The following is a 16,867-nucleotide window of genomic DNA, read 5'->3' as shown; positions in this document are numbered from 1 at the left end:
TGATGCATCCTCTCCTTCAGCGTCAAACTAAGCATGCAGCTGTGTTGACAGTCACTGATCTGCAAGACCTTTTGCATGACGAACAACCCCGGGCAATATCAGTAGCCTGGTCAAACAGCTTCACGCGCTGACCAATAGGAGCTCAGTGGCCTGTTCATGATCTTGCACATCTGCATGGCACTTCCAACATTCATATGCTAAAATGGTTTGCGCGATATTAGGCTTTATTAGTAGTGACAACCTGTAATTTGCTGTTGAAAATAAATAAAAGCAAGCTGCTGGAGACTACTCATCTTGCTATACCTGCTGAACGGGGCTTACAATTGATTTTGTGATTGTTCAGGTTCACCATCAGCAATAGTTCTGGTAGTTTTGCTTTAAACAGTCAGTGTATATGGTCATTATTAGATACACAGGGTCAAGTTAATAATTTCATAACGAGGACAGCAATTTGCGAGGCACACTGCATTGCGGAAGGAGAAAATAAGCTCTAAAAAAACGGTCAATAGCATTTAATTTTGAGATGGGTGTGAAATCCAAAGTTTTGCTATATATTCATTGGCTTTGTCTAGCGTTGCAAAAGGAGGGTATAACTGGAAAAGTTCAGATTTCTGGTAACTTTAAAGGTTAATTTAGAAGTTCATAAAATGACATAGTGGCCTTTTTTGGATACTACAGATTATCACAGGTGTCTAATTATCTCTGGCTCTCTTGTGTGTAAAATATAGGAAATAATTAAATAAGATTATGGAAATAAAACAGAATGACAAAGCTGTAAAACAAATAAACCATCTTCGTGAATACCATTGGTGTTTAATGAGGGTTTCAGCATAAAATATCCATATATATATATATATATATATAGTACACATTTATTTTACGTTTATACACTGCTCAAAAAAATAAAGGGAACACTTAAACAACACAATGTAACTCCAAGTCAATCACACTTCTGTGAAATCAAACTGTCCACGTAGGAAGCAACACTGATTGACAATACATTTCACATGCTGTTGTGCAAATGGAATAGACAACAGGTGGAAATTATAGGCAATTAGCAAGACACCCCCAATAAAGGAGTGGTTCTGCAGGTGGTGACCAGACCACTTCTCAGTTCCTATGCTTCCTGGCTGATGTTTTGGTCACTTTTGAATGCTGGTGGTGCTTTCACTCTAGTGGTAGCATGAGACGGAGTCTACAACCTACACAAGTGGCTCAGGTAGTGCAGCTCATCCAGAATAGGACATCAATGCGAGCTGTGGCAAGAAGGTTTGCTGTGTCTGTCAGCGTAGTGTCCAGAGCATGGAGGCGCTACCAGGAGACAGGCCAGTACATTAGGAGACGTGGAGGAGGCCGTAGGAGGGCAACAACCCAGCAGCAGGACCGCTACCTCCGCCTTTGCGCAAGGAGGAGCACTGACAGAGCATTGCAAAATGACCTCCAACAGGCCACAAATGTGCATGCGTCTGCTCAAACGGTCAGAAACAGACTCCATGAGGGTGGTATGAGGGCCCGAAGTCCACAGGTGGGGGTTGTGCTTACAGCCCAACACCGTACAGGACGTTTGGCATTTGCCAGAGAACACCAAGATTGGCAAATTCGCCACTGGCGCCCTTTGCTCTTCACAGATGAAAGCAGGTTCACACTGAGCACGTGACAAACACTGAGAGTCTGGAGACACCGTGGAGAACGTTTTGCTGCCTGCAACATCCTCCAGCATGACTGGTTTGACGGTGGGTCAGTCATGGTGTGGGGTGGCATTTCTTTGGGGGGCCACACAGCCGTCCATGTGCTCGCCAGAGGTAGCCTGACTGCCATTAGGTACCGAGATGAGATCCTCAGACCCCTTGTGAGACCATATGCTGGTGCAGTTGACCCTGGGTTCCTCCTAATGCAAGACAATGCTAGACCTCATGTGGCTGGAGTGTGTCAGCAGTTCCTGCAAGAGGAAGGCATTGATGCTATGGACTGGCCCGCCCATTCCCCAGACCTGAATCCAATTGAGCACATCTGGGACATCATGTCTCGCTCCATCCACCAACGCCACGTTGCACCACAGACTGTCCAGGAGTTGGCGGATGCTTTAGTCCAGGTCTGGGAGGAGATCCCGAAGGAGACCATCCACCACCTCATCAGGAGCATGCCCAGGCGTTTTAGGGAGGTCATACAGGCACGTGGAGGCCACACACACTACTGAGCCTCATTTTGACTTGTTTTAAGGACATTACATCAAAGTTGGATCATCCTGTAGTGTGGTTTTCCACTTTAATTTTGAGTGACTCCAAATCCAGACCTCCATGGGTTGATACATTTGATTTCCATTGATAATTTTTGTGTGATTTTATTGTCAGCACATTCAACTATGTGAAGAAAAATGCATTTAATAAGAATATTTCATTCATTCAGATCTAGGATGTGTTATTTTAGTGTTCTCTTTATTTTCTTGAGCAGTGTATGTATGTGCTGTCAATGTTTTGGCGTCAAACTCGTGGCAGTTGTGAAAAAGTCAATAGTTGGAGGAGTTGCACAGTAATAGAAAATAATGCCATTGTTGATTAAATGCTTTAGTCATTAATTACTGGTAGGCTATTTTCTATCTACTAGAAACTCATGGACATGTATACAAATGTAATACTACATTTTAAAGTTATTCAAGTATAACTTACCAAAGTATTCATAACTGCCAAATATTTGTTGTTAATTACCAAAATGACTGATACCAGTAACTTTGAAAATGTACTGGTAATTTTGCAACCCTAGCTATGTCATAGCTAATTTGTAAACGATTAAATATGGATACATTACTAGCTCAAACACTTAACCTCCCAGAGTCGATTTGTCCACGCCCCGCGGAAATCTAATAAGCATAAGCAATCCCCATTCAAATCTGGCAGTTTAAACTAGATTTTAAAAAAAAAACTGGTTGTTGCATTGGATGCTTCTCAATCCATTGCATCGGTCGATGTCGGAATTCCGCATCTGCAGTGAAAGGTGACAGAGCTAGAGTGTTTGTCGGATCATGAGACATCTTGAAAATCGTTCTCACATTATCAAACGGTTTGGCCTAGATACCATAATGACCCCTCCATGGAAAAATGACTCTCACAAACATGAATAGTCTTGAAAAGGGAAAGATGCACACCGCTAAGACATGTATCAAGGCAGAATTTAGTCATGTGACATGGGCACACATGACTCCCATGCTCCTCCAGAAGGCAGCAGAGAGCTGTGTAAAAACAACAGCTTTGTCTTGAGTTCTACGACTTATAGCCTAGTAGCTTACCACCGTGTTTTCCCACTCCAGTCCTAGAGTTCCCCTTTACACTACTAGAAACTACGAGGTAATATACAGTATATCTCCTCAAATGATTCTTGTGGTACCTTGTGGCAGGGAGAACACGGGACAGGTGGCCCCCTCTAATCTGGGTGTGGCCCACTCCCTCCCTCCATCTCCCTGCATACATAATTTTACACAGGGCGATAAGCATCCCATAGGAACCATCAAAGGCACTTCAAGAAAAACCTACAAAACTTTCAAATGGCAGTCTCACCTGGGCCCAGCATTGGTCAGCAGTGTCGGTTTGAGCAGGTCCCATGACTCATGTCTCTCAGGACGTCCAGTCAGAGACAGGGACGAGTTGCTGCCCATACGTCCACTACGCACCTTCAGCCTGGGACAGACGAGCAGTGGACATTTGGACAGATCTATACCACACCAACACTCAGCCTAACATTCAACATTCCCTGTTTGTATAGGCTATTTGAGATTTTCAATGCGAGTCACAGTTTCAGTTTGGCGAGTCACAAGCTGCATCGATTCTTGTTGTTGTGCACATTGTTTGCTTTGAAGTGTTAGGTTTGAGCTCTTTCAGACTAACACGGAACCCAAACCCGGCTGCGCGCGTGCACCATCGTGCATATGTTTATTTTGTCCCCCTACACCAAACGTGATCATGACGCGCAGGTTAAAATATCAAAATAAACTTTGAACCAATTACATTAATTTGGGAACTGGTCGAAAAGCATTAAACATTTATGGCAATTTAGCTCATTAGCTTGCACTTGCTAGCTAATTTGTCCTATTTAGCTAGCTTGCTGTTGCTAGCTAATTTGTCCTGGGATATAAACATTGAGTTGTTATTTTACCTGAAATGCACAAGGTCCTCTACTCCACCAATTAATCCACACATAAAACAGCCCACCGAATCGTTTCTAGTCATCTCTCCTCCTTCCAGGCTTTTTCATCTTTGAATTTATATGATTGGCATCTAAACTTCCATAGTATTACTACACTGACCGGCAACATAGTTAGTCTTTCAATCACCCATGTAAGTATAACCAATGAGGAGATGGCACGTGGGTACCTGCTAATCTATAAACCAATGAGGAGGATGGGAGAGGCAGGACTTGCAGCACGATCTGCGTCAGAAATAGAAAGGAGTTCTATTTTAGCCCTTGGCAACGCAGACACTCGCGATAATTGAATAACATGCAATAATTGAATAACAGATTTCTAAATGTATTTTACAACGCACGCGACACGATCGGTGTGGTCAGCCTATATTCTTCACCTCCATACAAAATCACTTTAGAATAGCTTCTGGGAGAACCACTACTGTATCAACCACAAGAGTCCCGCCCCACAGATAAATTGTCATCCCCGGGGAATGAGCTGTTGATTCAGGGATTATTGTCATAACAGAATTTATGCTAAGAGTCCTCATTAATATTCTAGCCGCTAATGGACTTGAGCGGCAGGGAGGTTCTGATTGGCTGAGGCTGGCTGTGGAGTGTTGGGGTAGCTCAGGGACATCCCATTTACATTTTAGCCATTTAGCAGACTCTCTTATCCAGAGTGATGAGGGTAAAGTGCTTTGCTCAAGGGCACAGATTTTCCCCCTGGCCGGCTCTGGAGTTCGAACCAGTGACTTTTCATACTGGCCCAAAGTTCCTGCTGGGCTACCTGCACCCATCATTCCAAGATGGGTGTTTCCTTTCTCATCAAATAATGTACAATAAAGTCTGGTCGTCCAATACTCTTAATGCATGAGGTGGAGTGAAACACTCCACATATCTGCGTGAAGGGTAGACACTAGGAACACAACCATACTGTCTTTGTGACCTCACTCACCTGGCTGATGCTTCCTGTAGGTTGGTGTTCTTGTCTCCGATCACAACGTGCTCCTCCAGCGATCCCTATAACACACAGAACATCAGTACATCGAGGAGAGGGCTACAAGAATCAATATGCCTGGTTGCGTGTCCTTCAAAGATAAAATTGCAGCAGTATCCAAAATCCAAGGGTTTACAGCACTTATACAACACACCCCCATTTACATCTAAGAATCCAAAGCATCCCTATGCAATTTCGATGTTGACCCAAGATCATTTCTGAGTGTCAACAGGCGGAGTGCTAGAGTCCAGTAAAGTACCTTGAGAGCAGCCTCTGCCTGAGCTTTAAGGATGTTGCTCTTCAGGTCCTCTGGGGGGCGCAGTGGAGCGAGCACAGGGCTGCTGCCTACACTGTTCAGACACTTCTCTGTGAGCTTCACCACGTCCTCCTGTGTGTGTGTGTGTGTGTGTGTGTGGGGGGAGGGGGGTGATTTCACATGCACACAAAACGCCCAGACAAACACACAGACGGGGGACAATGGAAAGGTTGTAGTTATGTTGGCAGGTAGCCTAGTGGTTAGAGAGTTGGGCCGGTAACCGAAAGGTTGCTAGATCGAATCCCCGAGCTGACAAGGTAAAAATCTGTTGTTCTGCCCCTGAACAAGGCAGTTAACCCACTGTTCCTAGGCTGTCATTGTAAATAAGAATTTGTTCTTAACTGACTTGCCTAGTTAAATAAAAGGTCTCCTTTGCCTTCCACCTCCCTCTGGATAAATAAACATAGTAACCTTACAGACGAGAGGTCAGATAGGCTGAGAGGAGGCAGGAAGTTGAGCTTCACATCTCGTCTGACCTTCCACATTGGGGCGGCAACTATTTCAGAAAATGCTTATTTGTGAACCTGAGTCGAAAACGAGTACCTAAAACTAGCCATACCTTCCTAATATACACACATGAGGAAGTGTCACGCTTTAGTAAACATCTTTAAATTACCAATAGCTTTGTTATGAGCAGTCAAATACACTGCCCCCCTTGGCATACAATGGCTCGCCACTCCAGCCCCACCCACTCCCTACTGGGGTGCTCCCTGTCTGCCATTGTGTCTATACATTAGCCTGTCATAGTGACCTACTGTTTGCCTCAGCATATGGGACCCTAAAACTAGTGGCAAACCCCCTGCCCTTACCTACGAAATCAAATATCACACATATGCTTTTGTTTTGACAAACTGTCCCACTCCCACCAGAGACTGTCCATGCAGCTCTCGGCTCCCGTTCCCATACGTTACAATGCAGCGCTGCTCGCGTGAGTGACATTAAGCAGGCTTTTTCCCCTTTAGAGTGTGGTGTGTGTGTGTTCCCGGTAATGTGTGCATGAGTCCGAGAGTGTATGTACCCAGTATGCATGTTGCTGTGTATTTGAGCACAGAGGGCATGCAGAATATATCCGCCCTTCCATTTGCTCTTTTCCCCTCCCACACCCAGCTCAGTGCACTGACCTGGTTGTTCATGTTGAGATTGATGTTAGCTCTGGAAGGGACAGGGAGTGGGGCACTGTCCAGTTCCAGCTGCTTCAGCCGCGCTGCCGCCTCTGTGGGAGAAACACAAACAGTCTTTACTCACAGCACACATACCAACACCAGTCCTTGTGGAGCACACAGAGAAAATCTAACTATTGAAAACATTTCAGTCCCATTCGTAACTTTCAATATATATATATTTTTTAACGGTTTCTGGTGTACTTAGCCTACAATTACAAAAGATGCCTTTGGTAGGCAGGATATTTATAAGGCAGTTCTCTTCTTTTTAACATTATACAACAACTTCATTTGCAAGGGGGAGTACTTTTTAATGGAGGTTGTAACTACTACGGTTACCTACAATAAGCTTAGTATTTGCATGATTATTGTGTGTGTGTGTGTGTGTGTGTGTGTGTGTGTGTGTGTGTGTGTGTGTGTGTGTGTGTGTGTGTGTGTAAGTTCACCAGCAAGAGAGACTGTGTCGTCTGCCGTGAGGCTGGAGGCGGAGGCTGCCATGCTTGGCCCCGCCTCCTCAGGGAGGCCTGCTGTCGCCATGGGAACAGGCGTCCGGATGACATCATCGACGCACGTCTCCAGCAGATCAGCTACGAGGGGCAGTGGCATGCTGCAGGGGGGAGAGGACAGGACATGAGGATAGACAGAAACACACATTGATTCACCAACATATAGGGGACAGAGGTTTTTCCTGGCCATGTGACTGAGCAGGAAAAAGTCAGGGCCTTAACATGAGAATGACTTACCTGAACACTCTGGAAGACAAAGACTGAAGAGTTTGTCATACTGACAAGTGCATGAGGCTCAGCACCCTGGATCCTACTCAACTAAAAATGGATGAAAGAAATGCCCCCATATCCATAACTACGATTGTAACTCAACAGTTGCTTGATCAGCCCTCAAATTAGCGCAAGTAAGAATACACTGTATGGGAATGACAAAATAGCATGTTTCTTCCATCAAAGGGGACCTGGAATTGTGACATGAAACTTTTGTTGCTAAACTCCGGCAGGGTAGACTGTAGCTTACACTCGGGCTGCAGCCGGAGGACAAAGACCTGATGAATGCTGAGAAGAATATTACCACACATATTGCCTTAAGACATGTAGACCTGACACACCAGGCATCATGTTAGATGACATGGGCATCATGTTAGATGACATGGGCCTCATTTATACAAATCTCTCTCACAGATTGGGAGGGAAAGGGAGACAGGAATGAGAGGAGTGTTGGCGGGGTAGAGGGAGTATAGAGTGGGGGAGGTGTACTAGCTAGTGAGTCACATTCCATAAGTGACTGCAGTGAGATTACAGACTGGAAGAGGCTTTGATAGAACTGGTTTCAGTTTTCTTAGAGACACCGTCGCTCCCTCCCTCATGGTAAAGAACATGCTGTCTGCTGCTAATAATTAGCCCACAGGGATCAGCGTGACCATATTTCAGCCAAACAGAACTCAGAATAAAAATATTCAAAAAATAAAAAAGCAATGAGTACACTGAAACCATAAACTGCCTACTCACAAGGAGATGCTATTCATTATCAATGGCCTCAAAGTACAATACAGAGACAATATTTGGTCACATGACAATGTAAACAGGAAGCTAATTTAAAATAAATCTTCATTGGTAGAGCTGTGAAAGTACCAGTAGTGTCAACATATAGAAATACTAGAGAACATTCAAATTAACCAGCTAGGAACTAACAACACACTGTTAGAAGTTTTTATTCCATCTATCTGTATTCATAATTTGTGCATTAATTCAACACAGAAAAGGCAAGATTTAAACACTAGAAATGTGTGCAGATCCATAAAACGTACCAACATAGATAAAAATCACTCATAAAATGTGGGTTAAATCAAATATTTGGATGATTAAGACTAGACAAAGACAGCCACATGAAATAAAACAGATAAAACCAACTGCTTGGGGCAGTGAAGGCCAAAAAGGAACATTTCATATCCCTGGATAATAAAGTCATTCTTCAGAGAGATGGATGTCTGTCTATAATGGAACAGAACAGTGGTCCAGTGGGTTCATGCTCTCTCCTCTTGCCTCTTGTCAACAGGCTGGTTATTGTCAATCTTTCTTGCCAGCCCTGGACAGTGTCACTGGGGAGGGGTGTGACGCATTTCAGTGGTTGAGTGAGGAGGTGGTATTACGAGGGAGAAAACAAATCCAGGTAGTGTGGCGTCACCCGAGCGCAGAGCCAGAGAGCTCTGTCTGGTCTGCTTCTTGTTGAAGATTAGGCCAGGGTCCTAGTGAGACATGTGGGTGAGACAGGGGAAAGGTTGTGACAAGGTCCAGTGGTGTCCGCCCACCCACCTCCAGGAGGAGAAGGAGAGGGTCAGCATTGGGTGGTGAGAGGGGGGAGCGGCCTGGACAGAAAGTTGAAGGAAAAGAGGGTGAGGAGGTACAGCACGGTTACCACAAGATGGGAGGATTGTAAAAGTCAAAAAGAGGAGTGTGGAATAGAGAGGGAGAGGAGAAATATAGCAGAACGTACAGAATAGGACTTAACCTGCCTTGGTGTATTAGGTGTTCAGTGACTATCCCCTGTGTGTGACTATTCTTTCCACAAACTATGTGATGAAGTACAAGACAGAGGTCAACTGGATGTCCTGAAGCTAGCCTTTCTATACATGATAGTATTACGACAGCATTGAGAATGAGTTTGGAAACAATGACACGGTCACCATTGCTGTTGAAAATACCAAAATTAACCTCTGAATTGATGGAAAGTCCCTGCATCCTTCACAACCATGATATTGTAACATATCAATCCATTACGATCTGAAGGAGATATGATTAATCTATTCATTCTTTAGAGTGCGTGTTACCGTCATAACTAGGTCAGTGGAATGGAAGCACTGCATAGCAAATGACAGAATACATCTACCAATGTGGACAGTCTTACAAATTCAATGTGAGTGAACAGCGTTTCTCATGCCGCATAACAAGCACTTCAGTCAACTCAAAAATGGGGAAATACTACATTCTTAATACCCAGACATTAGGCTAACCTCTAGAGAAGCTAAATAATTGCATGCCGGTGGTGCTATATTAACCAGGCTTATGTTAGGGGTTTGAATTCATAACATGTTTCCAGTACTATAGAAGGTGGATGACGTGTATAATTGAATGGGAAACTGAGGTCAAAGAGGTAACAGGAAAACAGAAGGGGAGTCAGGTGACATAACACGTCAAACAGAGACATGTTGGACAGTTTGACATTAAATAAACTAAAACCAGGCTGAAGCAAACATGGAGCTACTGTAGCTAGCGAGCTACAAATGTGCTTGCTGTGTTGGCATGCAGAAGCGTTGTCATGCATTGGTTAGGTTAGTGGAAAAGCGGGCAGATGAGTGAGTGGGCGGTGCAGGTGAATTGAGGGTGAGAGAAGAGGGTCAATTGAGGGTAGTATGCAGAATCAACCACCGGTTGGGGTGATGCGGATTTAACCTAATGACCAAATTCATTGCAACTCCTATGCTTCTGTAAGACTCCAATTCTTAGGGCTTGAAAACTTAACACAGGCCCTTTCCTACATCTAATTACTTACTTACTTGTGAACCCTCAACAAAATGATCTTGAATATCTTCCAAAGTAAAGCCAGGAGCACCAAGCAGTCAGCAAAGAACTTAAGGAATGTGTCCAGCAGGTCGACTTAATTGCCAGTAAGTGAACAAACAAATTCTCAATATGAATCAAACAAGAGATTATCGAAATTACAGGAAGGAACAAAACCCCTGAAACAAATTCGAACCTCTGAAACCCTTAGCCATGATACTAGTCCTTAAAGGCTGTGCTCCGGTCCTGGTCGAAAAACATGATCAGATGCTTTTTTACGTCAGTGCTCCAGCCAAATAACTGCCTCATTTATTCATTTGAATTCCCCACCTTCCACTGTGCTATGGCCACAGCTGCTGTTAGGACACATTAAATTGAAGGTATCGCATTTACCAGTAAATAATTTCACTGACTGATCTAAAATACTGAAATTCTACTACTTAGTCGCCATTAAAAAGCATTTCTGAATCTCCTTACTATACAATCCCCTTGAAAACCTTGCTTCAGTCAGAGGTATAATAGGCAACATATACATACACTGAGTGTATAAAACATTAAGAACCCCTTCCTAATATTGAGTTGCACCCCCATTTTGCCCTCAGAACAGTCTCAATTGGTCAGGGCATGGAACTCCACAAGGTGTTGAAAGTGTTCCACAGGACACTGGTCCATGCTGACTCCTACAGTTGTGTCACATTTTATTTATTTAACTAGGCACATCATCTGTGGAGAGACCTGAGAATAGCATAACTGACTTGCACGGGAAACTGGGAATATGTTGAGCCTGAAAGCCGCAGCAGCAGTTCTTGACAACCGGTGTGCCTGGCACTTACGACCATAACTAGTTCAAATAAATTTAAATATTTTGCCTTGCCCAGGTCACCCTCTGAAAGGCACACACACCATTCATATCTCAATGCTTTAAAAAACATAATTCTTTATGCCATCTCCTCCCCTTCATTTTACAGCCTTATTCTAAAATGGATGAAATTATAATTTCCTATAAATTTCAAATGACAAAGTGAAAACAAATTAAAATGTTTGCAAATTACATCCTGTGCATCCGGTTTCTATTGATCATCCTTCATATTGGAGTCCACCTGTGGTAAATTCAATTGACTGGACATGATTTGGAAAGGCACACCTGTCTATATTAATTCACACAGTTGACAATGCAAAAACCAAGCCATGAGGTAGAAGGAATTGTCCGTAGAGCTACGAGACAGGATTGTGTCGAGGCACAGATCTGGGGAAGGGTACCAAAACATTTATGCTGCATTGAAGGTCCCCAAGAACACAGTGGCCTCATCATTCTTAAATGGAAGAAGTTTGTAACCACCTAGAATCTTCCTAGAGCTGGCTGTCTGGCTGGCCAAACTGAGCAATCGCGAGAGAAGGGACATGGTCAGGGAGGTGAATCCCGATCGTCACTCTGACAGAGCTCCAGAATGCTTAAGTGGAGATGGGAGAACCTTCCAGAAAGACAATCAATCAGGCATTTATGGTAGAGTGGCCAGACAGAAGCCACTCCTCAGTAAAAAGGCACATAACAGCCCGCTTGGAGTTTGCCAAAAGGCACCTAAAGACTGACCATGAGAAATAAGATTCTCTGGTCTGATGACACCAAGATCGAACACTTTGGCCTGAATGCCAAGTGTCACCATAATGCTGTGGGGATGTTTTTCAGCGGCGGAGACTAGTCAGGATCGAGGCAAAGATGAACGGTGCAAAGTAGAGAGAGATCCTTGATGAAAACCTGCTCCAGAGTGCCCAGGACCTCAGACTAGGGTGAAGGTTCACATTCCAACAGGATAACGACCTTAAGCACACTGCCAAGAAAACGATTGTAGTGGCTTTCGGGAAAAGTCTCTGCATGTCCTTGAGTAGCCCTGCCAGAGCCCAAACTTGAACCTGATCGAACATCTGTGGAGAGACCTGAAAATAGCTGTGCAGCAACACTCTCACGCCAACCTGACAGAGCTTGAGAGGATCTGCAGAGAGGAATGGGAGAAACTCCTCAAATACAGGTGTGACAAGCTTGTAGTGCCATACACAAGAAGACTCAATGCTGTAATTGCTGCCAAAGGTGCTTCAACAAAGTACTCAGTAAAGGTGCTGAACGCTGCCGGGGCGGCAGGGTAGCCTAGTGGTTAGAGCGTTGGACTACTAACCGAAAGGTTGCAAGTTCAAACCCCCGAGCTGACAAGGTACAAATCTGTCGTTCTGCCCCTGAACAGTTAACCCACTGTTCCTAGGCCGTCATTGAAAATAGTCCTTAAATGACTTGCCTAGTTAAATAAAGGTAAAATAAAAAATAAATAAAAATATGGGGTATTGTGTGTAGATTGATGAGGGGGAAATTTAAAAAAGAATTCAAGGGGTCAAAAATACTTTCCTAAGGCACTTTAGGCTACATGCATGTACACAGAACTGACGTTAGGCCTGCTAGTTACCACTGATGGTGAATTAGCCTAGATCACAGGAGGATTTCAGTTTCCACCACCTGACCTGATCGCCTCAGTGCCTTGGAAGTGATTCTGAAGAGATCTCCAGGCCTTCAGTAAACTTGAAATTCTAATCACCTGTTGACATCGAGCGATTCATGCTTGTTTGGTCGGAGTCATGAAATATGCACAAAGATTGAATTAAGCTATTATAGGCCGGGGCTGACATTTATCTTTCCTCAGTCTTTGCTATATTACTATCTTAGAGCAGTCGTACACAAGCCTAAGATCACCATGCACCCTGCCAAGTGTCAGGCTGGAATGGTGTAAAGCTCGCCGCCATTGGACTCTGGAGCAGTGGAAACGTGTTCTCTGGAGTGATGAATCACGCTTCACCATCTGACAGTCGGACGGATGAATCTGGAACGCCGACAGTGAGCCAGGCCTAATCTCCCACAACATCAGTGCCGGATCTCACTAATGCTCGTGGCTGAATGGATGCAACTCCCCGCAACACTCTTCCAACATCTAGTGGAAAGCCTTCCCAGAAGAGCAGTGGTGCAAAGTCCTTAAGTTATTACTTTAAAGTATTTTTTTGGTATCTGCACTTTTTATATTTTTGACTATATTCCTTAAGAAAATATTGTCTTTTTACTCCATACATTTTCCTTGACATCCAAAAGCACTCGTAACATTTTGAATGCTTGGCAGGACAGGAAAATAGTCAAATTAAAACACTTATCAACCGAACCTCATCCCTACTGCCTCTGATCTGGCGGACTCACTAAACAACTCCACTAATGCCTATGATTTTGGAATTACATGTTTGAGCAGGTATCCACATATTTCTGGTCATGTAGTGCATCCCAGCCAGGTACTGAGACAATAACAGGGAGCAAAATGTAATTTCACTTACAAAAAGGGAGTAGAAGTAGCATTAGTAGACCACAACAAGTGGTGGTCATGGAAAAAGCCCACCAGAGTATTGGCATTGCTGATGTCCACACTGATTGGGTTGGTATTGAAGAGAGGATCAATGCAGAGAGAGCAACCATTACCATGGATGGAAGATTATTTGTTTACCGCAGGAGAGACAGTCACCAGTCCTGAATCATAGGACCCAGAATGCCCAGAGAAATTGATTGGATGAAGCAAATCTACAGATAACTTGGAGGGTACATACCTTGCCTTAAGAAAAGGCCTGTTTGGTTTCAGTACATCATCATACTAGAACAAAAAGTAGAGCTTTAAAATGTTGATTTTACATAAAAGAGAACAGCTTCAAAGTCAACCAAATACAGGAAATGCAGACATTTCAGGAAGTTAAATCAGACCCCCTTTCATTGCACAGTAATCCTCTGGGGATAACATTTAGAAGAGAAGAGAGAGGGGGGTTGAGGAAAGGGATGAGGTATTTCTTAGAAGAGAGAGTTTGTTGTTGCCAAGCCAGCGGGGGCCACAGCCACCAGCAATGCAGCAGTAGCAGGACTACCACCACTAGCCATCTGCTCAGTGTCAGAGCAACCTGCCAAACATGCACACCATTCACATTCTAGTCACTCACTGTACCCCATATATACACAGACACTCACACAAAACCACCACCACCCTACTTCCTGAGAGCTCCAGGATGTGCATAATGCGGCCAAAGTCATGTTCATTAGGACATGCAATGAAAACTTTTCAATTTAAAAAAAAAAAGTGAAAACAAAAATGTGTGTTTCTTATTGAACAAGTCCAGGTAGTCCCACTCCTGTTGCAGTCCAATTTCCTCCAATTGTTGCCGAATGAACACGGCCCAAGTATGTGTCTGGTCACTAGCTGTCCCAGAGCAGAGCAGGCTCTAGGCAGAGCAGGCACTAGGCATAGCCTTTATGTGCATCCCAAATGGCACCCTATTCCCTCTACTTTTGGGCATGCAGATAGACTAGAAGTCAGAGCGTTGGGACAGTAACCGAAAGGTCGCTGGTTCGAATAAATGAGCCGATAAGGTGAAAAACCTATTGATGTGCCTTTGAGCAAGGCACTTAACCCAAATTTTCTCCAGGGGCACCATACTACTATGGCTGACCCAGTAAAACAACATTTCATTGCACCTTTCCAGTGTATGTGAAAAAAAAAAAAAGGACCCAGATGAAAAGTAGTGCACTATATAGGAACAGGGTGTGATTTGGGATGCAAGCTCCTTGTCAACCACGCACTACCAAGTGACAGCAGGCTGGACAGATTAGGCAGCGTAACGCTCTTATGGCATTAGAACAGCGAGTGGCTCACCTCTTCTCTGATTGGCCACCGCCAGGACTCCTCGGAAGGGTTTCGATTTCCATGGGGCTGCTGGTGGAGACTGAGGGAGCAGGGCTGACCACAGGAAGAGACCAGGGGCTTCTGATGTGGAGTGGCTGGGGGAGAAACAGAGGGACAGGGATTAGGACATTGGATCATGGGTGGGAGTCCAAAGGACAATTTCCCAAACACAGATTATGCCTCGTTCTAGAATAAAAAGCATTTTCAATTTAAAGTTCTCCATAGAAAGTACTTCCCAGTCCAAGACCAGGCTTAATGTGTTTGGGAAACTAGTCTCAGTCGGGTTCAAGAAACACAACATACCTTAGTGTCTTTGTTGGGGTTCACTCCATTGTTGTGACTGGTAAAGAGAGGAGAGAGGTGGGAGACGAGAGAGAGCATTCACTGAAACAGTAAATGGTCATATTGTTTTAACAGCGTAACCCTTTAACCTTTCAGCCTTAAGAGCTTACGTTGATAACCTTGAAGCATATCACATCACACTTTTCTAACACTATAAAACATGGCTGCCATGTCTAGGCTGCTATAGAGAGGACCCATATTTTTGGCATGCAATGTCGCAGAGCGCTATGCCTTTGATTAATCACTTGTCGCCATGACAATCAACGCGAAGTGAGCATTATCAATCACAGTATTTAGTTAGCAATGATGTCATGACTATGTAATTGTCACATGACAATGCCTTCGGAAAGTATAGACTCCATGACTTTTTTCACAATTAGGTTACAGCATTCTAAAATTGATTAAATTGCCCCCCCCAATACCCCATAATGACAAAGCAAAAACAGGTTGCTAGAATGTTTGCTAATTCATAAAAAATAAATCACATTTACATAAGTATCCAGACCCCTTACTCAGTACTTTGTTTATGCACCTTTGGCAGTGATTAAAGCCTAGAGTCTTCTTGGGTTTGACGCTACAAGCTTAGCACACCTGTATTTGGGGATTTTCTCCCATTCTTCTCTGCAGACCTTCTTAAACTCTGTCAGGTTGGATGGGGAGGGCTTCTGCACAGCTATTTTCAGGTCTCTCCAGAGATTTTCGATCAGGTCAAGTCGGTGCTCTGGCTGGGACACTCAAGGACATTGAGACATGTCCCGAAGCTACTCCTGCGTTGTCCTGGCTGTTTGCTTCGGGTCGTTGTCCTGCTGGAAGGTGAACCTTCGCCCCAGTCTGAGGTCCCGAGCACTCTGGAGCTGGCTTTCATCAAGGATCACTCTGTACATTGCTCCATTCATATTTGACTCAATCTTGACTGGTCTCCCAGTCCCTGCCTTTGAAAAACATCCCCACAGCATGACGCTGCCACCACCATGCGTCACCGTAGAGATGGTGACAGGAAAAAAAAAAAAAAAAAATCTAAATCAAATTCATAGGTCACAAATTTGGTTAGCAGATATTTGTGCGAGTGTAGCAAAATGCTTGTGCTTCTAACTCTGACAGTGTCGTAATATCTAACAATTCCACAACAGCTTCACAAAAATCCAAAGGGATGGAATAACAATATGTACATATAAAGATGAGCGATGACCGAGAGGCAAAGGCAAGACACAATAGATGGTATAAGTTACAGTATACGCATACGAGATGAGTAATGCAAGATAGTTTCCTCCAGGTGTGACACTTGGAATTCAGGCCAAAGAATTCAATCTTGGTGTCATCAGACCAGAGAATCTTGTTTTTTATGGTCAGAGTCCTTCAGGTGCCTTTTGGCATACTCCAAGTGGGCTATCATGTGCCTTTTACTGAGTGGCGGCATCTGTCTGGCCACTCTACCATAAAGGCCTGATTGATTGTCCTTCTGGAAGGTTCTCCCGTCTCCACATAGGAACTCTGGAGCTCTGTCAGAGTGACCATCGGGTTCCCTGACCAAGGCCCTTCTCCCCCGATTGCTCAGTTTGGCC

At 44.2% G+C, this 16,867-nt stretch overlaps 1 protein-coding gene across 7 annotated transcripts in view; it reads right to left on the bottom strand.

Moving 5' to 3' along the window:
- LOC124043952 (band 4.1-like protein 5) overlaps positions 1-16,867 on the bottom strand; it is a 46,998-nt gene that overhangs the window by 4,038 nt on the left and 26,093 nt on the right. For all 7 annotated transcript variants that reach the window (XM_046363126.1, XM_046363131.1, XM_046363130.1 and 4 more), the window contains exons 15-21: positions 15,267-15,303; positions 14,934-15,058; positions 7,096-7,256; positions 6,611-6,702; positions 5,433-5,561; positions 5,132-5,196; positions 3,552-3,671 (exon numbers count right to left, since the gene is read on the bottom strand). In XM_046363126.1, coding sequence (XP_046219082.1) covers positions 3,552-3,671; positions 5,132-5,196; positions 5,433-5,561; positions 6,611-6,702; positions 7,096-7,256; positions 14,934-15,058; positions 15,267-15,303 — 729 coding nt within the window. The remainder of the gene's footprint in view (positions 1-3,551; positions 3,672-5,131; positions 5,197-5,432; positions 5,562-6,610; positions 6,703-7,095; positions 7,257-14,933; positions 15,059-15,266; positions 15,304-16,867) is intronic.

Source organism: Oncorhynchus gorbuscha, linkage group LG09, assembly GCF_021184085.1.
Source record: "Oncorhynchus gorbuscha isolate QuinsamMale2020 ecotype Even-year linkage group LG09, OgorEven_v1.0, whole genome shotgun sequence".
NCBI lineage: Eukaryota > Metazoa > Chordata > Actinopteri > Salmoniformes > Salmonidae > Oncorhynchus > Oncorhynchus gorbuscha.
This window is presented reverse-complemented; position numbering and strand designations above follow the sequence as displayed.